The sequence below is a fragment of the Hyperoodon ampullatus genome (genome assembly GCF_949752795.1).
Source record: "Hyperoodon ampullatus genome assembly, chromosome: 18".
Classification (NCBI taxonomy): Eukaryota; Metazoa; Chordata; class Mammalia; order Artiodactyla; family Ziphiidae; genus Hyperoodon; species Hyperoodon ampullatus.
Window position 1 is genome coordinate 46,804,874 of NC_136931.1, and position 20,488 is coordinate 46,825,361.

At 53.8% G+C, this 20,488-nt stretch overlaps 2 protein-coding genes across 3 annotated transcripts; one reads left to right on the forward strand and one right to left on the reverse strand.

Moving 5' to 3' along the window:
- Positions 1 to 5,145: 5,145 nt before the first annotated feature.
- Positions 5,146 to 19,547, forward strand: LSR (lipolysis stimulated lipoprotein receptor; the record flags this gene model as incomplete). 2 transcript variants are annotated; one of them, XM_079723104.1, is made up of 10 exons in its annotated part: positions 5,146 to 5,260; positions 6,441 to 6,785; positions 11,791 to 11,914; positions 13,806 to 13,858; positions 14,423 to 14,569; positions 17,649 to 17,810; positions 17,947 to 18,006; positions 18,106 to 18,237; positions 18,494 to 19,119; positions 19,214 to 19,547. In XM_079723104.1, the coding sequence occupies 10 exons, from the start codon at positions 5,146 to 5,148 to the stop codon at positions 19,247 to 19,249; spliced, it is 1,800 nt and encodes a 599-aa protein (XP_079579230.1). In that variant the 3' UTR covers positions 19,250 to 19,547. The 2 variants fall into 2 exon arrangements, with proteins under 2 accessions (XP_079579230.1, XP_079579231.1); XM_079723105.1 differs by lacking the exon at positions 13,806 to 13,858 and having other exon boundaries at positions 11,791 to 11,910.
- Positions 16,326 to 20,402, reverse strand: LOC307066065 (uncharacterized protein). Its single transcript, XM_079723126.1, has 2 exons — positions 19,677 to 20,402; positions 16,326 to 16,366 (listed from the first exon to the last, which is right to left on the reverse strand). Exons 1-2 carry the CDS (start codon positions 20,102 to 20,104, stop codon positions 16,336 to 16,338), a joined length of 459 nt encoding a protein of 152 aa, XP_079579252.1. The 5' UTR covers positions 20,105 to 20,402; the 3' UTR covers positions 16,326 to 16,335.
- Positions 20,403 to 20,488: the final 86 nt, after the last annotated feature.

The following is a 20,488-nucleotide window of genomic DNA, read 5'->3' on the forward strand; positions in this document are numbered from 1 at the left end:
CACCCTGGACTTTGTGAGGTCATCCATGGAACTCAAGTCTCAGCCCTGGGCAGCAGGATGAACTGTAGTCCACCCCCATGGGATGTGAGGTCACAATTCCCACATTTGTTCTGTGACAAGTTAACAATCTTATTCCATTTCTGTGATAAGCCTTCCACTCTGCTTGGTCAGCAGGACACTTTATTTGTCTATTCAGGGTTTTCTCTACCATCCCCCTTCTTTGGTGTTAAAGTGTCACATGTGAACATTCAACACATTTTTTCTGAACACCTACTATGTTCTGAGCACACTTCTTAGTACTAGGGATGGAGAGGTGAATAAATCCTCTCTGGTTCCCTTCTGACATCCTACCCTTCCCCACCCAACTGCTCCAGCCATGCTGGCCTCCCTGCAGTCCCCTGAACATATCAGGCAAGTAAAGAGCTCCTGCCTCAGGACCTTTGCACATGCTGGTCCTCCCACAGATATCTGCATGACTCGATTCATTTTAAACAAACAAATATTCTTCTCAGTTGCCCACTTCCCAAACCCTTTCCTAAACTTCTTCTCAGTTCTCAAATTAAAAATAATTATGGGACTTCCCTGGTGGCACAGTGGATAAGACTCCATGCTCCCAATGCAGGGGTCCCAGGTTCGATCCCTGGTCAGGGAACTAGATCCCACATGCATGCCACAACTAAGAGTTCACATGCCATGATTAAGGAGCCCGCATGCTGCAACTAAGGAGCCCACAGGCCGCAACTAAGGAGCTGGCGAACCACAACTAAGGAGCCCCCCTGCTGCAACTAAGACCCGGTGCAACCAAATAAATAAATAAATATTAAAAAATAATTATTGTGCAGGCTTGACCTGCCACTGTTCACTCATTTCACAAATGTTTACTGAATGCCTACTATGTGCTGGTTGGTATTCTAATCAAAGCAGTGAACAGTTTAGACAAAGCCTCTGCCCTTGAGCTTACCTTCTAGTGGAAGAGACAGATAATAAACATAATGTCAGATACAGTAGATTCTCATTATTCATGGAAGTATGTTCTATAAAGTCGCTGAATTACAAGATAATGAAACAGTGGTCCTAGGAGAAATACAAAGTTAGGGTCCTATAAGCCTTTGGTCACAGTATTTTTGTCAGCTGATCAACACATAACCTTGTTTTATGTATGTTTTTGTTTAAAGACACAATATATACTGCTGATTCATTAACATTGAAGTTGTAGCCAACAGCCCTGTAGCTCATGCCTGAACAAAGCTAATCTAACACATGCATTTACTTCATAAGGCACTTAGGAACATTTTAGCACCATGCTTGGGTGCCATTTTAAACAGCAAAATCACCAATAGCACAAAAATGCAAAAACCATGGCACTAAATAGACCATGAAAACGATACTTGCTAACACAGTATGGGAGCTAAAACAAGAAGGCAGAGGGTCACCTTGTTTGGCCTCAGCTGGGAATGCTCATTGTTAGGTGACTCAATTTTCTCATCACTCTGTGCATGTCTGCGAATGACTATGAGAGCACTGAGGGTATTGGCTTGGGGGTTACAAATAAATTTTAGTGAGTAGGTGAATTCACAAGTGTGGAATCCCTGAATAATGAGGATCAACTGTAGTAATTGTTAAAGAGAAAAATAGAGCAGGGAAATGAGGATGGAAAGTAAAATGTTGGTGTGTGGGGATGGGCTATTTTAGAGGGGATGAGCAGGCCTGTCTGAGCACTCTCTGAGGAGGGGAACTTTCACAAACACCTAAGTGAGGTGAGATAAAGAGCCATGTGGGTATTTGAAGGAAGGATATTTCCAGGAGAGGGCTGGACTCTGACATGGCTGCCTGATTAGTATATGTAAAGAGTGTGGAGGCCAGAGTGACTAAGGAGGAAAGGACAAGGGGGAGAGTGCTGAGTGGGTGAGGTCAGAGGTTCATCTAGGTCTTTGCTAAGATAGCCTGCCTTCCTCTACCTGGCTTCTAATGGCTGGGGGCTCTCTTGGTCATGCCCCTACCCCAAGCAATCTGCAGATTCAACACAGTGCCTACCAAACTTCCAACAGCCTTTTTCAAAGAAGTGGAAGCAAATCTTTCATATAGAATTGCACTGGGCCCTGCACAGCCAAAACAATCTTGAAAAAGAAGAATAAAGTTGAAGGACTCACACTTCCCAACTTCAAATTTACTACAAAGCTACAGTAATTAAAACAGTATGGTACTGGCATAACGGTAGACATATACACCAATGTAATAGAATAGAAAACCCAGAAATAAACCCTTACATATACAGTCAATTGATTTTTGACAAGGGTGTCAAGATCAATTAGTGGGTAAAGGGCAGTCTTTTCAACAAATGGTGAAGGAAAATCTGGATAACCACATACAAAAGAATTAAGTTGGACCCTTACCTTATACCATATACAAAAAAATAACTCAAAATTGATCAAAGACCTAACTTAAGAGCTAAAACTATTAAACTCTTAGAAGAAAACACTGGAAAAAATCTTTATGACCCTGGATATGGCGACATTTTCATAGATATGACACCAAAAGCACAGGCAACAAAAGAAAAAATAGATAAACTGAGCTTCATCAAATTAAGAACTTTTGTGAATCAAAGGACACTATCCAGAAAGTGAAAAGACAATCGACAGGACAGGAAAACATATTTGCAAATTATATATCTGACGAGGGATTAATATTCAGAATATGAAAAGAACTACAATTCAACAGCAGAGAACAAAACAATGCAATTCAAAAATGGGCAAACATTTGAATAGACATTTCTCCAAAGAAGATACACAAATGGCCAAGAAGTAGATGAAAAGATGCTCAATATCATTAGTCATTAGGGAAATGCAAATCAAAACCCTGATGAGATGCCACTTCACACCAACTAGGATGGTTATAATCAAGAAAACAGAAAAAAACATGTGTTGGTGAGGTGTGAACCCTTGTGCATTGCTGGTGGTAATACAAAAGGTGCATCGATATGGAAAACAATTTGGCAATTCCTCAAGTTTAAAACTAGAACTACAATATGACCTAGTAATTCCACTCCTAGGTATATATCCAAAAGGATTGTAAACAAGTATCTGTACACCCAAGTTCACAGCAGCGTTATTTACAATAACTAAAAGGTGGAAACATCTCAAGTATCTAACAGATAAATGGATACACATAATGTGGTACATACATAAAATGAAATACTATTTCAGCCATAAAAAGGACAGAACTTTTGATTGCTATATATGCTACAATGTGGATGGACCTTGAAAACATGTGTAGTGAAATAAGCCAGACACAGAAGACAAATGTCATATGATTCCACTTAAATGAGGTACCTAGAATAGGCAATTTGATAGAGGAAGAAAGTAGAAAAGAGGTTACCAGGTGCTGGGGGCAGGTGGGAATGGGGAATTATTGTTTAATAAGTACAGAGTCTATACTGGGGATGATGAAAAAGATTGGATAGTGGTGATGAGTACACAACCATGTGAATGTAATTACTGCCGCTGAATTGTATACTTGCAAATGGTTATAATGATTACTATTACGGTATGTATACTTTACCACAACAAAAAAGTGTGTGTGCGGGGCGGGGCCGGAGGGGGATGTGACCTGGTTGAAATTTTATAAAAAGTGGTCAGGGAAGGTGTCACTGCAAAGATGACCTTTAAGTAAAGCCCTAAAGGAGAGGAGGATCAGGTGGCCATCTGAGGGACGGGTGTTCCCGCAGAGGAAGTAGTGAGGGCAAGAGGCCTGAAGTGAGAGGGTGAGAGGCACATTCCCGAACGCTGAGTTGGCCAGTTGAGTAAGCCAGGGGGACAGTGGTGACGTCAGAGAGGGATCAGGCCACTTCCCAGTATTTTGATTTCTGCTGGGAGTGGGAGACACGGGAAGGTTTTGAGCAGAGGGGCATGATCCAACTTGGGTTTTAACAGGGTGCGGTCGAACAAAAAAACATCCCTGGGTACGTAACCCGCCAGCCAGTATCCAGTTTGCGACCTCAGGGGAGACTCCTCAGAAGCTCCCAGAGTTCTCCAGGATGCACTTCCCCTAGCCGCCATCGGGGGACAGCAGAGCCGCGTACAGCGCCTCGCGTTCCGGGTGCCTGGCCTCGCCCCACCCCGCCCTCGACGCAGGTGGCCCCGGTCCCTACGAATCCTTAGGCGGAAACCGTCCCTAGTCCCGCACCTCCGCTCGGCCCCTTTAAGAGCCATAGTTTCCGGAGGCCTGACCTGGGGCGATGAGCGCCCAGGGGCCAAACCAAAAGTTAGGAATTGTGGAGGGTGGGGGGAGGCGGAGAAAACTTCCAAAGTAGAATTACAACTTTTCCTGGGCCCCATTCCCCTAGGGCATCCCTAAGGAGGCAGACTTCCTTTCCGAAAACTTCGCTTGGGTCTTTATATCACCTAAGTGGAAGGCGCGAGAGGACCGCATCGCCTCAGCCCAGCCGAACGCGAGGACCCCGAGGGCTAGCGGAAAAGTCAGGCGCTAAGAGCAAGCCTCTTCCAGCCCAAGGCTCGCTTAGACTCGCTCCTCCCCGCAGGGTGTACCTAGGCGGGTCCATCACCAGGTGGGGAGAGGGGTGTGGGCAGAGAGGGAACAGGTGCGCGGCGGCGCCCGCCTCCCTCAACAGGTGAATCACCCCAGTTGAGTCTCGATTCTCGGTGATTCACACCCCGCTCAGCATGACCTGAGCAGGAGGTGGCCGGACGGGATCCCTAGTCTGCAGGCGCCCTCCCGGCAGGCTGGTCACTTGGTTCCGACCCTCGGGGCCGGAGCGCACCTGGGTCAGCCCACTTCCGGGGAGGGAGGTGGAGGAGCCCCTCCCCGCCGCCCACCCCCTAGCCTTGCCCTGTGTTCTCACCCTGTGTACCTGGGCCGATCCATTCCCCAGAGCCACGGGGGGTGGAGTGGCTCGGAGATCCACAGTGGGTCAAGCAAGTTTCTCCCCGAAAGCTGGAAGCGTGCTCTTCGTCCACGATGTTTCCTCTAGTTAAAATCCTAGAACAGGGTGGGCTTGGAATAGGAACAAGGAACGGAAGGAGGAAGGGGAGGAGCAGGCACCCCTCCCAGTCTTGGTGCGCGCCGCGCCCCCTACCCTCCGGGTACCTGGGAGGGGACGCGCGGGCGCGAGGCGTCCAGACCGCCGAGATGGCGCCTTTGGCCCGTCTTTGGCTCTTCTGGGGGCGGCTGGACTCCTTCCCGGCCACCCCGGGCTGGGGCACGGTCGTCTTCGTGTGGCTCTTTCTCAGCCCCTTGTGCACAGGTACGGAGAACGGGGCCCCTGGTGCCGCAGAACGGCGGGAGGGCACTGTAGAAGGGCGATGGATGGAGTTCTACACTGCCCAGGAGGCAGGAGAACTGGGGGAGGGGGAGCGCAGAGACTTAAGACCTCCTGATCCCCAAGGTCTCCGGAGATCCCTTGTGTGCCAGAGAGGAATTCTCTATTCCTGCCTGAGAGCGCTCCCCCGCCCTTGTTCAGAGATAACAGGAAGTGAAACTCCCGGGACAGCGAATCCGGGAGCGGCAAGGAGAATGGGACCCTTTGTGGGGTAGGGGTGAAGGACCACCGATCACTGGGAAAGGCCGGGATGAGGACTCGGTAGCCCGCCGAGATTTCTAAGTCTTGGGGTAACGGAGAGAAGGCACTTGAGGGTTAGAGTAGAAGATTCCTAGGGGGAGAGATCAAGAAACAGCGCCCAGGCATTGGGTGGGTGCGGTATTGGAAACTCTCCACCCCGTAACCCAACCATGTCCGAAGTATCTGTGCGTAAGAGTCTGGTGGAAGGGACTCAAGGACTTGTTTGGAAACCATCTTCTGCTGGATCTGATGTTTGTTTGGGTGGGGGTATCAGAGGGACTTGACTTTTCAGCAGGCACTTTGGGTGTGTTCATTTGAGATGGTTTTGGGTGGGGTGAGGTGGGAGGCTGGTGGAGACATTACAGGGGGGCTTTAACTATTGTATGCAAAGCAGTGCAAACAACTCCAAAATCCCTCCCTCCAAATTCACAGAACCCGGAGTAACTTGTAACACTTGGTGGTTGTTTTTGAAGGGGGCCCTTGAGCACTGAGGGCTTTGTGGGGGGCCATTTGGGCTTTCCTGCACAGGCCACAGAGAGGCCCTTTCCATGACAGAATGGCCAAGGGAAGGGGGGGCAGGGGCGATTCCGAGGCCACACTCTGGGAAGAGGGGTGGACAGGATGTTCCAAGGAATCTGGCTATGTGACCTTGCACTGGCCACTTCAGCCCCCTGGGTCTGTAAAACGGGCATGATTATCGGAGCTATCTCACCGGTCTTGGGGATTAAGGAACAGTGTGTGCCAGGCGCTCTGTAAAACCGTACACTTGTAAATGTCAAGCTGGTGACAAGAAATGTTGCTCCTTCCTGCTGAAGCACCTCCTTGAGCTCACAGCGGTCCCTCTGCTGACTCTCCTTGTCCTCAGCCCCTGCCAGCGCCATCCAGGTGACTGTGTCAGACCCCTACCACGTGGTGATCCTATTCCAACCCGTGACCCTGCCCTGCACCTACCAGTCGACCACGACCCCCACGGCGCCCATCGTGATCTGGAAGTACAAGTCTTTTTGCCGGGACCGCCTCGCTGACGCCTTCTCCCCAGCCAGTGTTGACAACCAGCTCAACGCCCAGCTGGCGGCTGGTAACCCGGGCTACAACCCCTACGTGGAGTGCCAGGACAGCGTGCGCACCGTCAGGGTTGTGGCCACCAAACAGGGCAATGCCGTGACCCTGGGAGACTACTACCAGGGCCGGAGGATCACCATCACAGGAAGTACGTGGGGTGGGGAGCGGGGAGGCAGGGGATGGGCTGGGGCTGGATTGGGTGGTGGCGCTGGCTTCCTCATGTCCAACCTGGAGTCCCCACCTGGAAGCTCGTCAGCACCAGTGTCTGAAAGGATTGACAAGAGGGAGGGATCCTTCCTTCTACCCATCCGTCCATCCCTTTATTTAACAGCAAAGATTTATTGAGCACCTAACATATACCAGGCACCGTTTGAGGCCTTGGATATACAGCAGTAAACAAAATCATCAAATCCCTTCCCTCCTAGAGCTTGAATTCCAGTGAGGGAGACAAATAAGATAAACACAACACATACTATCAAGTGCTTGAAGATAAAGAAAAGTGGGTAATGGAGAGAGAGGCAGGGGTTCTATAATAATTCTAGTAATATCAGCAATAATAAGTAGAATTTATATAAGTAACAACTCATAAAGAGCCTCCTGTGTGCCAGGCTCTAATCCAGGTTGACATGGATTAACTCATTTAGACCACAATAATTGAGTGGGTAGATGCTGTTATTGTCATTTTACAAAGACCCAGAGAGGTCAAGTGACTTGCACAAGGTCACACAGCTGGTGGGATTCTAAGTCAGACACTTTGGGTCTAGTCTTCAAGCTAGTAACCCCTTTGCTTGGGAGTTCAGCAAAGAACTCACTGAGGAGGTATCAGGAGTGAATCGAAGGGGTGAGGGATTTTAATGGAGAAAGCCTACAACTTGCCAGGTGCTTTATGCCCACGTTTTACACTCAGGACAGCTGAGGCACAGAGAGATAAAGTAGCGTGTCTTGGTGCACAGCCAGTAAAGGGCTGGAGCCGGGATTTGAACTCAGGCAGCACTGAGAACCCTTGTCCTTCACCATAATGCTAGCTGCTGATAGGAGGTGCCTGTTGGAACCAGGTACAGGACAGTGGGGAAGCCGTTCATTCATTCATCCATTTATTTGGTATTTATGGGACATCTTAAGTGCCAGAAGCTATGGTAACCAGTGCTGGAGCTACAGGGGTGATCAGGTCAGCCAAGATCCCTGTCCGCAAGGAGGTGATGTTCTCGTGGGATGAGACAGGCAACAAACAAGCAGATAAAGAGTAAGAATTTCAGAGAGTCCTGCAAAGTGCTACAAAGAAAACAGACCTGGGTGATATGTGATAATGCCTCGGGGCTCACCCCTTAAAACCGCTGCAAATATGATTTGAAGAGGAACTGGGACTGCACCCTAAAGAATCTAGCTGGCAGAGAGGAGGGTGATGGACAGCAGTGGGTGAGGGACGAAGGCTCACCTGCTTCAACAAGGATTCGAGTTTCAGTCATGGGCATGGGGGCCGAGGAGGGAAGGGGGCATCCCTTTGCAGACTCCGAGAGACCAGGCCTTGGAGCACAGTCCTTCCCACCCTCTGTCTAGACCACGGGCAGGGACCCAGCATGTCAGTCTTGTTTTGGGGAGGGACTGGCCCTGCTGGCTCTGAATTTCCACGGGCAGCGAGCCCGAAGCATCCTGCTGTTCTTGTGGATAAACGGCTTCTTGCGGGTTCAACCTGTGTAGGCCCCTACCCCATAATCCAGGGACTTCTCCAGCCTGGACCAGGTTATGACCGGACAGCCCTGTCAGGACAGCTCCAGTCCTGAGAGTGCCCTTGAAGGCTGGCTGGAATTGTGCCCCGTTTGCTGAGTCCAGAACTCAAGTGACCTTCAGGCTCTATCTGGGGCAGATTCTTCCTGCTCCAGAGGCCCCACAGGCCCAGGGCTTTCAAGTTGCCTTGACCTGGGCCCATGTTTGATATAGGCCATGATTTGTAAACATCCATTGTGTGTATGTCCTTTCAGGAAGCCCAGTAGCCATGGGAGCTTCCTCCATTTCAGCTTTGAAGATGGAGAAAAGCAGACTTCCCTTTGGAATTCCTAGGGTCACCAACAGCCCAGGTTTTAAAAGTAAAAGTCGTCCTGGGAAAACCAGAGCAGTGTCCCTCAGCTTGGGTGGGTCCCGCTTCCCCTTCCGTTCTTCCGTCCTTTGGGTGATGTGGGCGCCTGGATTGGGGCCCTGTTTCTACCTCTTCAGGCTGCTTGGGGCCCATGTGCCCCCCACTCAGTAGCGCTGGACCTGAGAGCTCATGGGACCCCCCTGAAATCATCAGGGTCACCTCTGCTGTGTGCAGATGAGGAATCAGAGGCCCAGGGAGGTGGAGAAAAGCCCAGCTCCTGTTCCCAAGTGGAGACCCGGCATTTTCTCCTTGCACCTAAAACAATTAGAGCAATGCCCAGCCCAGGTGATGTCAGGACCAGACATAGACTGGGAACAGGGTGCGCCTTGCAGGAAGGAGGTGGGCCCAGGCCTTAGAACTGATCAAAAGAAGCCGGAAAGTGGTATTTTTCATGGGTTTTGAAAACATTGTGCAGGCCAAACAAAACGCATTGAGACCCAGATCCGGCCCACAGGAGCCCAGAGTTTAGCTTCTGGCCTAGGAGCTCTTGCTGGCCTAGGGGCTGCCTTCCCGCCCACCTCCGGCTTTGGGCGGGGCCCTGCTCTTGGGTTCTGGTTTTGGAGAGGCATTTTTAGAGTCTGATTTAAAGATACAAGTGGAAAAAATGATGGGCCAATAGGGTGTTATGGAGAATCTGGAGGATTTGGGAGAATGTAGGTTAGAGTTTTAGGATGATTCCATGAAAGGACATATGCAGAGGGACCCAGCACATAGTAAGAGATCAATAACTGGGGGCTGAATACGGGACCACGAAGGGGAGTGTCTACGCCCAAGGTCACTCTACCTTTCAGGTCACTTAAACTCCGCACGGTCCCCACCTCTACAACAGAGGCACTTCCTGTCTGCCTTCTATACTGCTATCACCATCTGATCCTCGATATGTTTAAATTTTTTATTTGTCTTTCTTTCCCAGTTAGGATCTGAGCCATGTAAGGGCAGGGGTTCATACCTGTCCTCTATAGCAGTGGTTCTCAAACATGTGGGTCTTAGGGCCTCTTTACACTCTTAATTACTGAGGACCTCAAAGTGCTTTGTTTTTACAGCTAGAAAACTGAGATTAAAAAAAATTTTTTAATGATGATAATAAACTCTAGAGATGAGTATAAATAACATACTTTTAAGAAAAAATAACCATATTTTCCAAGTGAAAAACTTTAATGAAAACGTATGGCATTGCTTTTATATTTTTGCACATCTCCTTAGAGTCTGGCTGAATAGAAGCTGGCTTCTCAAAGCTGCTTCTGCATTCAGTGTATTGTGATAACACACACATGTAGCCTCTGGAAAGCTCCACACTACACTCATGAGATTAAGTGAAAAAGGCAAATATCTTACGATTATTATGAAAATAACTTTGACCTCAGGGATCCCCTGCAAAGGTCTTGGGGAACCCTGGGTCCCACAGATCACACTTTGAGAACTGTTGCTCTTTAGTACACCAGGTGCCTCATTTACTGCCTGGAACATCATCAGATGCATTCAGTAATCGTGTGTCACATATCGAATGACCTATTCGAATATAGCCACATGCCCAGAACACTAAGGAAGGTCAGCATGGGGAGGGAAGGGGTTCATTTCCAGATCCTGGCCAGGCCCTGGAGGACTCAGCAGTGACCAAGACAGACCAGGTTCTGCTTGCCTGGAGCCCGCTTTCTCCTGGGGACGGGATCATGGCCAGTCAGCCCCTAAGCTGGCTGATATAATTAGGCAGTCTGGCAGGGGAGCTGTGCCAGCAGGATGGAACCAGCCCTCTGAGGGTCTGAGAACACAGAGCCAGGCAGAGGGAACAGGAGGAGCGCAGGCTGAGGCAGTTGTGAGCCCAGCACATGGGGGGACAGTGAGGTGGCCAGTGTGTCTGGAGTCTAGTGAGTGAAGGAGAGTGGGGGGGATGAGGCTGGTGTGGTGACCAGTGGCCGTGTCACTGCAAGGGCCTTGTGAGCCAGGGTAAGGCGTTTGGAATGGTGTAGGTAGACATTGAGAGGAGGTTTTTCTATGGATGTGAGGTCTTCCTTCCAAAGAATGAAGGAGGCTCTGGTTCTTTCATTCCTTTGGCAGTTGACTGATGCCCAGGTGCTGTGGACTGGGGCGCACGCAGCGGCTGCCCTCGGAACTGTCCTGGGGAAGGGCAGGGGGTCCGTGGGGCAAGGTGGTAGGCAGGTCCAAGGGAGCCAGAGAGCCGGAGCAGCTGGGGAGAAAGGCTGTGGGCCTCTGGGGGTGTTGTCCTTGGCCCGTTCCTACCTCCTGTCCTCCAGGGGCCTAAGGTGGAGTTGCCCCCGCAGCCCCACCTCACACCCTGTCCCACCCTGGTGAATGGCTGGAGGGATTTAACTAATTAGGGCCTGAGGAGCAGAGAGGAAACCGGATGTGCCGAAACACTTTCTTTTCTGGTGTCATTAACAGGCTCCTTGCCTGGGACTGCTTCTCTGAGCTTCCCCAAGCACTGGGCCTGACCTGGAAGCGGGGTGCCGATGGTGGCCGGAGGACGAGGGAACTGGTCTAAGTCTCTCCCTCACATCCCCGCCTTCTCATGCCCGGGTGACTCCTGATTCCTGGAATCTGGCCTGTTTATCTTTGCCTCCTTATCCAGGACCCAGGCCCCTGGGTCTGCACTAGGCTCCGTGGTGGGTTGTGTCTCGTGGTGGGTTGTGTCTCGGGGAGTCGACTTTTGCTTTGGGACATGGGACAGAGGAAGGCGTAAGTCTGAAGTGCTGGCTCTGGAGTCAGACCGTCCCAGCCCCACCACCCCAGTTTTTGCCACAATTGTACAGTTCATCAGTAATTTCACCAGACCTCTTTTCTCTACAAGACAGGGAAGATAACAGCACCATCTGACAGCCTTCTTGAAATTCCCCGCGTTAAGTGTTTAGAACCGAGCCTAAGAGATAGAGCGCCCGTGGTATGAGTGATTCAACTTTCACTCGTCTGTCTGCAGCCCCCTTCCCCATGTGCTCAGGGCAGGGGCTGCGGGCATCAGGCACCCGTCCCCCGAGGTGCCCTCACACGTCTCCTCCTGACGCAGATGCTGACCTGACCTTTGACCAGACGGCTTGGGGGGACAGCGGTGTGTACTACTGCTCTGTGGTCTCAGCCCAGGACCTCCAGGGGAACAACGAGGCCTACGCAGAGCTCATCGTCCTCGGTGAGTGGGCTGGGCCCTGAGGGACGGGGTCGGGGGCTGCTTCTGCCACTGCTGTATCTCTGCTCTCTGCCCTCCGGCTCACTCTCTGGGCTCTTGTCGCCTGCTCTGTTCTCCCCTCACAGCACCACCAGTCACTTGGGCTTATTTGTACCCTGCACCCCAGGCAGGGTAGGGACCCCTCGCCTGCCGCAACATTTCAGATAAGCCAGAGCCAGACTAAGAGTGGAGAGAAATGGGGACCCTACCTCTTCCCAGTCTCAGTTTTTAAAAATACAGAAACTGTTAGAGTTGATGCGCAGTGAACGAGGAGGGTTGATGGCGTATATAATTGAGAGGAGGCTTCCACCCCCAGAGCCACCTCTCACCCCGGAGTCCCTTGCCAAAGCACAGGAACCTGGCCCTCTGCCCTGCTGGGATGGCACTGTGTGGCTTGCATAGTTTGTGCTCCCCTTAAGCTCGGCTGCCTCTACAAGCTCAGGGGCAGGCTGGGGTACCCACCAGCAGCCCCCGCCCGGCTGTGAGGCTCCCCCGCCCCCGCCATGTGTGGAAGGGATGCTGCTGTTAGCCAGATGCTCTGTTCTCAGCCGACACATACAGTCTCGTGTGGTGTGTGCTGTATGTGAGATGTTGCCAGGTTGCACGTTGCCATCATCACATGCATGATGCAAGGTAACGCATGTGTGCACGAGCCCATGATGGGGGAGCAGGCTCCAGGGTGCTCAGATCGTGCAACAGAGTTCATGTCTGGGTGACAGAATGCATGCACCAGTGACCCAGAGAACTCTGTGTTCTTTGGTAAAATGCACAATCTACATCAGCATGTCTCAAGTTTAGTCGCAGCACCCACTTACACTCTAAAAGATTGTTGAGCATCTCAAAGAAGTTTTGTTTAAGTTTCTGTAGCTTATATTTATAGTTGTTTAACATATTATAAATTGAATCTGGCACACAAGCACACAGTCGATTACCATCAGAGCAAATGACATCATCACATGTGATGGAGCCTGTGGAAAGCTCCCCTGCCTGCACCTCTACTGGCGAAGGAGAGTGAGAAGGGCAAACAATGGCTTAGTGTTATCAGGAGAGCGGCTTGGCCTCCCAGACAGGACCACACTTTGAGAACCGCTGGTTTATATGCTAGAACCTTCTCCTGGGGGCATGTGGCATGGGGTGCTGAGCTCTGGATAGAGCTTTGTTGGTGTACAGCCAGGTGTGCAGATGCCCGAGACACAGCACTCGCGAGGCACAGAGTGCCGGGCGGCACCTAAAGGAGACACTAGCTATGCCATGAAACTTGCATAGGGGACCCTGGTGGGCAGAGAACCAGGGCCATACTGTGACTTTTATGGGTTGTAGGCACTTTAGCCTTCAAGGGCCTCTTCCTCTGGATTAAAAAAAAAAAATTATATTTTATGATTGTGTTGTTATAAAGACAAGTCATTGTTATATATTCAGTATTGTCGTATTTTTTTCTTCAGATTTTAAAATAAAACATTTTCATGGGCCCTAGCATTACTGTGCCTCTTGTGCCTGGTGGAACAGGGACTGCCCCTCTCACCTGGGATGGAACCCTTTGGGGCGATAGGACCTGTGTGTGTGGAAGAGATGGAGTCCCAAACAGGTCGACCCTTCAGAACCCATGGCATATATCCTGGAACCCTTCTGGGCAATAGAATCCCCCGTGGCGGGAGAGAGTGAGTGAATTACGTGATGGAAATCTTCTGGAAAACAGCACCCACATAGGATGGGGGTATGGGGGAGGAACCATATGCTAGGACCCTGCTAGTCCACCGACCCCCCCTCTTCTGCAGGGCATACCTCCACCCTGATGACCCCGGGGCCGGGCTTCAGGGCAGGGGCAGCATAATCTGTCTCTCTTTTGTCCCTCCAGGCAGGACCTCTGGGGTGGCTGAGCTCTTACCCGGTTTTCAGGCGGGGCCCATGGAAGGTAGGGGGGGTGGAGTCCCCCATGCACCACTTACCGCTTCTGTCCGAGTACTCTCCCCCGCCCTAAACGCCGCTCCCTCGGACCCCACTAATCACGCCGCCTGACTCCGACTCCGGGGCATCTAGTGACCTGGCTCTGGGCCGTGGGGTGGGGTGGGCTGGGCTGAGCTAGCTGACGAGGGGCCTGGGGTGTAGGCAGGGGGCTCCTGTGACTGGTGCCTGCAGTGCTCTTCCGGGGGTCGGGATCTGGGCAGCTGGCTCTCTGTCCCCTCTCAAGGCTACAGCCTATCTTGCTCTGGCCGGGTCGCCTTGCGTTCGCCGCCTTGTCCAGATGAGCCTGGGGCGAGCTGCCTAACTTTGGGGCCGGCCTGCGTGGTAGAGGAGCGGGCGTCCCTCTGCAGCTGCGCCCCAGCCCCTGGTGTGGAGACTCCAGCGAGGGCTGCAGCTTCCCGGAGAGCTCTGCAGACGGCCCCTGCCCCACCCTCACTCCACACTGCCCCCGGTGCCTACATCCCTGTCCCCTCCCCGGCCTCCCAGCTCAGGGCCGGCTCTTGTCTCTCCGCAGACTGGCTGTTCGTGGTCGTCGTCTGCCTGGCTGCCTTCCTCGTCTTCCTCCTGCTGGGCATCTGCTGGTGTCAGTGCTGCCCCCACACCTGCTGCTGTTACGTCAGGTGCCCCTGCTGCCCCGAAAAGTGCTGCTGCCCAGAGGCCCGTAAGTGCCCCTCACCCCTCGCCTGTCCGCCCCCGCTCGGCCTCCCTCCTGAGTCCAAGGAGAGGACGTGGCCATCTGCCTGCCTCGCGGGACGGTGCCACTCACCTGTCTGGAGGTTTTTGGCCCTGAGGCATGTGGGTTCTCAGCTCCCGGACCCGCGCTCCCTGCATTGGAAGGCAAAGTCTTAACCACTGGACCACCAGGGAAGTCCCGGCCTGGAGGTTTTAAGGGGAGCGATTTGGGAGCAAGTGGGCCAAGGAGGACCTGCTGTTTTAGATTATCATTTACATCCTTCAGCTCCTCACTTATTTTTTACTTTTCATTTATTTTGAGTCTTTCCTTTTGAAAGTATAATTTATGCACGTGGTAAAAAAAAAAAAAAAAATTCAAATAGTACAAAACATTATTCACCGGAAAGTAAAACTCCCTTTAAAAACAGAATCTTGGGCTTCCCTGGTGGTCCAGTGGTTAAGACTCCATGCTTCCACTGCCGGGGGCACATGTTTGATCCCTGGTTGGGGAGCTAACATCCCACATGACACGCGGGGTGGCCAAAAAAAAATAAAAATAAAAACAAAATCTAAGCGAAAAAAGGGAGAAACCAAACAAGGTTTACAGCCCCAGCAAATTTAAGCATCTTTTAACAACCCACATCCACACAAGCACTCCGGATTTCCCAGGGATGCCGTTTAAGGACACATCCAGTGCCTCAGAGTGGGTACCCGCAGGCCTGGGATTAGACATGGGACCAGAGATGGAGGGAGAAGCAGCAAACAAAACGGGGGTGGAAAGGAAGAGAGAGTCTCCCTCCTCCAGCTGCCCCATTCCCCTTCCTCAGGGACCTCAGCACTGCCGGTTCCCTGGTTGCCTTCCAGAGAGCATCTGGGTGAACCAGCACCTCTGCACTCAGTTGTTGGGAAGTTCGCATGACTATTTTCATCAACTCTGACATGGAAGTTTACACTGGCTACTTTCTTAGATTCAGACATATCTGCTCTCTTGTTCCTTGTATTGAAAGTGGGCCATGAAAGCATACTTCCCCACTAGTTCTTAGTGAGGACACCTCACCTTTTCCTTCATCACTGTCAAGTTCACCATATCTTTAGTTGATGAACAAGTGATGTTGGTAGATAGAAATAAATAACTTTACGTGTTAGGAGCACCTAGACTATGGAGACCGAAAGAGGGACAGACCTGCCCCTCTCCTGGCACCTGCTGATTTCTAGGCCAAGGTGGTGGAAAGAATTACCCATGTAGCTCAGATGGCTGTGTGTTGGCATCCTTATATTTAAGGTTTCCGCGTGCCATAACTCCAGTGTCATATGGTCCAGGTAAAATCATAGGCAGTCGTTGCAAGCTTGGGCAGGTGGAGGTTTGAGGCCTGGCTGGACACCTTACCTGTTGGGAAGCCCAGTGAATGACCTCCCCTCTCAGCCTCAGTTTCCTCCTCTGTAAAATGGGGCCATGGTAGAGCCCGCTGTACAGGGTGAGTTGGGATCCGGTGAACTGGTGTGTCCCGCGTTAACTGCAGGGCTTGGCCTACATAGAGTGTTCCCCGCCCACTAGCTGTTGGACATTGCTGCTGTCAGCGTTGGTAAATCAGAGCCCTGCCGCTCACACCATGTGACCTCAGACGAGCAGCTGGTTTCCTTCTCTGCAAGGTCCCGCCGTCACGGGGGCGTGGTGAGCATCAAGGGAGCACTGTATGCAGGCCCAGCACGGGGCCGCATCTCAGTCCATGCTGGCTAACTTTATGGTCACTGAACTCAGCAGTGGGCAACCTGCTTCATGGCGGCCCTGAAAAAAGAAATCCACTGCTCTCTGGAGGCTCGTGCTGGCTGTCCCCTCTCCCTCTCATCATTTTTAGTGAGAGCTTCTTGCTTATTGCTTGGGCAGTGGGTGTTGGGTCATTTCACAGGTCGGGTGGAATCCCCAAGGGCTGCAAACAAGTTCGCAGTTACCCCACTAATTAAGGCTGGGACCAGGACTGCAAATGCCAGTCCCAGGGCCCCATTTCCTCCATCCTGAGACCCTGTTACCCCAAACCGAGGTCCCATTAACTCCCTGCCGGAGACCCTGTTGTTTCTGTCACAGCCACAGTCCTGCTGAGCTGTCCTGGAGCAGCGTCTCCCACAGTTAATTATAAAAGGGCACATCAGCTGAGCCGCTGAAGGGCTTCTTCAGGGCTGGGTGTGGTGGGGCTGGGCACTGAGCCTTCTGCTTCCCAACTGAATCAGAGGGGAAGGGAGCTTTCTGAGCCCATCTCCCCACTCCATCTTCCCGTTGGAGTCCCGGGGAGGAAGCGACTTGCCCAGGCCCATGATTTTTGCCTCAAAGCAGCCACCAGAACCCAACCTCTTGCCTGGGGAGGAAGGTGGCAGGGAGAGGAGGAGGATATGCCCTTGAGCTGTCAAGCCTAGAACCAGGCTGGGGCGGGGTGGGTGCGGCCCCCAAGTGGGAAACACTAGAGGAGACTCTTTGCTGCTTGGCTGAGGCAAGTGAACGCTGAGGCTCCCAAGGTCCTGCCTCAGACTGAGTCCCATCACATTTGGGTCTGCAAGACCCTGTGGGGAGGACCGAGCAGGCGTGAGAGGGGAGCAGGCATGGGATTCCCCCGGCAAGATTATCCATTTTTCTAGAGCAAGGGCTCAGCTGCCAAAGGGAATACTTGTTTTCCGGCTTGTGGGCTTTATCTATAGGGCACCTCTGCCCCTGTTGCTCTGTAGGAATGCAGGTCCAGGGTGGTCGCATCTTGTGATAAGCTGACAGGAGAGTTTGATGTAAAACCTTGTCAGATGTTGGCAAACCATCAGACTGTCTAAAACATACTGGCCTACCAGATCAGGGCCGCCGGCTGCCAATATGCACCCCCCATCCTGAAACTTCTGTGAGGAATGGCACAGGAGGTGTGGACTCAATGAAGCTGATGTCCCCTAACCTCAGGGATGCTGCAGAAACCAACCAAGCACCTAGGGAAGCTCCTCAGCCTGGGGTGGGGGTGGGGGGACGGGGGGAGGTGGGGTGGGAAGAAGGCATGTGGCCCCTGGGGGCCTTCTCATGCTATGTGTGTCCTCCCCAGTGTATGCTGCAGGCAAAGCTGCCACCTCAGGCGTCCCAAGCATCTACGCCCCCAGCACCTATGCCCACCTCTCCCCTGCCAAGACGCCGCTGCCCCCAGCCATGATTCCCATGGGCCCTCTGTACAACGGGTACTCAGGAGACTTCGACAGGAATAGCTCAGGTGAGGTCGGGGGGAGCCAGGAGCAGCTGGGGCAGGGGGTAGGCTGGGTAGTTGGCCATTAAGGGGTCTGGGGCTGGAAGGGGGGCTTGGGGGCTGGGAATGCAGGGTTTTCCTCCTGACAGCCCATCTCCCCCAGTTGGTGGCCACAGCTCCCAGGTACCCCTGCTTCGTGACACAGACAGCAACGTGACCTCTGGTGAGAACCAATCCTTATGAGGTTGGACTTGGCTATAGGGGAGGGGGCTGGGTCAGCCTCCAACCTCCCAGACTGATCACCTCCAACTCCTGTCCCCAGAAATCCGTAGTGGCTATAGGATTCAGGCCAACCAGCAGGACGACTCCATGCGGGTCCTGTACTACATGGAGAAGGAGCTGGCCAACTTTGACTCTTCTCGACCTGGTCCCCCAAATGGCCGTGTAGAGCGAGGTGAGGAGCCTTGGGGTCTGAGGGATTCTTGCGGGGGTTGGGGGAAACGTGACTCCCTGATACCTGCTCCAAATCCTGGACACTATCCCTCATTCCCTACCATGGCCACAGTGAAGTGTACGATCATCACTAAATAGATGAAAAGCCTAGGGCCCCCTTGAGAGTATATGAGCCAAGTGGGTGACACTGCTGGATCACAGGGCTCCTGACATTAGGTCCTGACCTCCTCCCACCAGTGACACCTTCCTTCCCACAGCCATGAGTGAAGTCACCTCCCTCCATGAGGACGACTGGAGATCCCGGCCTTCCCGGGGCCCTGCCCTCACCCCGATCCGGGATGAGGAGTGGGGTCACCACTCCCCCCGGAGTTCGAGGAGGTGGGAACAAGAACCCCCCCTGGACCGGCCAGGGAGTGGCTGGGGGGCCGGGCGGCCCCGAGCCCGTTCTGTGGATGCTCTGGATGACCTCGCCCGGCCGGGCTCCGCTGAATCAGGGAGGTCTCCCCCAAGTAGTGGGAGGAGAGGCCGGGCCTGTGCACCCCCCCGAAGCCGCAGCCGTGATGACCTCTACGACCAAGACCAAGACGACTCAAGGCACTTCCCACACTCCCGAGATCCCTACTATGATGACTTCAGGTCTAGAGGCCGCCCTCATGCTGACCCTAGGGCCCGCTACCACCCCTCCCGGGACCCTCCAGATGATGGCTCCAGGTCTGGGGACCCCCAATATGATGGGCAGCTACTAGAAGAGGCCTTGAGGAAAAAGGGGCCAGCGGAGAGAAGGAGACCTTACAGGGAGGAAGAAGAGGAAGCCTACTACCCTCCAGCGCCTCCCCCTTACTCTGAGACTGACTCCCAGGCCTCACGGGAGCGGAGGCTTAAGGTGAGTGAACGGCCCTACCTGGCTCTAAGAGCCTTCCTGGACCCTCTTCTCCAGTCCTCCCCAGCTCACATCCTTCTTTCTTTTTCCCTTGCAGAACTTGGGCCTGAGTCGGGAAAGTTTAGTCGTCTGATCTCAACGTTTTGTATGTAACTTTTGTACTTTTTTTTTTAATTTGAGGAATTACCGATGATCTTCTCCTCCTAAGACTAATAAAACTTATGATCACAAGTCCTAAGTCTGGAGGGAAGCGTTTGTTTTGCTGCGCGAGGTGGGGAGCCCGGACAGCTGCTGTGTGTGTCTGCAAAAGGCCGCATGTCCAGTTCTCTCTTGGGACTTGCGTCCCGATCCAGGAGGAAAGGACCAGCTCTGCCTTCTCCGTCTCTCGGCGGCCAGGAATACGTGCCCCACGCTGGCTCCGCCCCGTCCTGCGTGCGCGCCCCCGGACCCGCCCAGACGTGCGCATGCGCCTCGGGCCCCCGCCTTCGCGCACCACAGCGCGGCCCCCGGGGGCGCGCGTGCGCGCTCCTCTCCCCTTCCACCCCTCCCCCCCGACCTACTTTTCTGTCTCCAAACCCCGCCGCCTGCCTCGTTCCCGGCGACCAGGGCCCCTCCTCCGGGTTCCCCGGCGTTCCATCCAAGCCCGCGTTCCACTCGGGCGGCCCGCCGGCGGGTGCCGGGGCGGCGGCCGCGGAGGCGGCGGCGGCGACGGCGACCTCGCGCCCCGCCGATACCCGGGCCCGCGCGCCCGCCCTCCATCGGAGACAGACAGCGCGCGCGCTCCCCGGGGGCTGCCCTCCCCCCGCGCGCGTCGGCCCCGGGCTCGCGCCGCCGCCGCCGCGCGCGCGCAGCTCAAGTAAAGGAGGAAAAAAAAGGGGGAAAAAATAGAAAGCGGCGGCGGCGGCTGCAGCAGCGATCCGCCGCCGCACTGGGCCAGGCCGGGCGGCGGACGCGCGAGCCGGCGACCCAGGGGAGAGGCTGCGGCCATCCAGGGCGGGCCGGGTTAAAAAAAAAAAGTCGCGGCGGCGGCGGCTACTCAGGGAAGGAGGCCCGAGGGCCGCGAAGAGCGGGCGGGGGGCGGCTGCGCTGCGTCCCGGAGCCTAGAGCCGCCGGGAGCCGGCCGGCGGGCGAGAGGGCGGAGGCGGCTGCAGGAGCAGCGGCGGCGGCGGCGGCGGCGGCGGCATCTCCTCCTCACATGACCCCACTGTTTGTCCCCGTGATCAGCGCGAGCGGCTCCCGTGTCTCCTCCGTCCCCTCCTGCCGCGCGGCGTGAGCGCCGGGCTCGGGGCCCCCCCGGCCGCCCGCCCGCCCCCTCCCCTCCCTCCCTCCCCTCCCCTCCCCTCCCCCCCGGGCCCGGCGCCCCCCCCGCCCC

Bases quoted from the DNA above. Each gene is read 5' to 3' on its own strand.
- LOC307066065 (XM_079723126.1), bottom strand. From the start codon at position 20,104: ATGGCCGCAGCCTCTCCCCTGGGTCGCCGGCTCGCGCGTCCGCCGCCC. The intron at 16,367-19,676 runs GTAGGTCGGGGG...TTCTTTTTTCAG, and splicing joins CGGGGTTTGGAGACAGAAAA to GGCCGCCATGAAGCAGGTTG.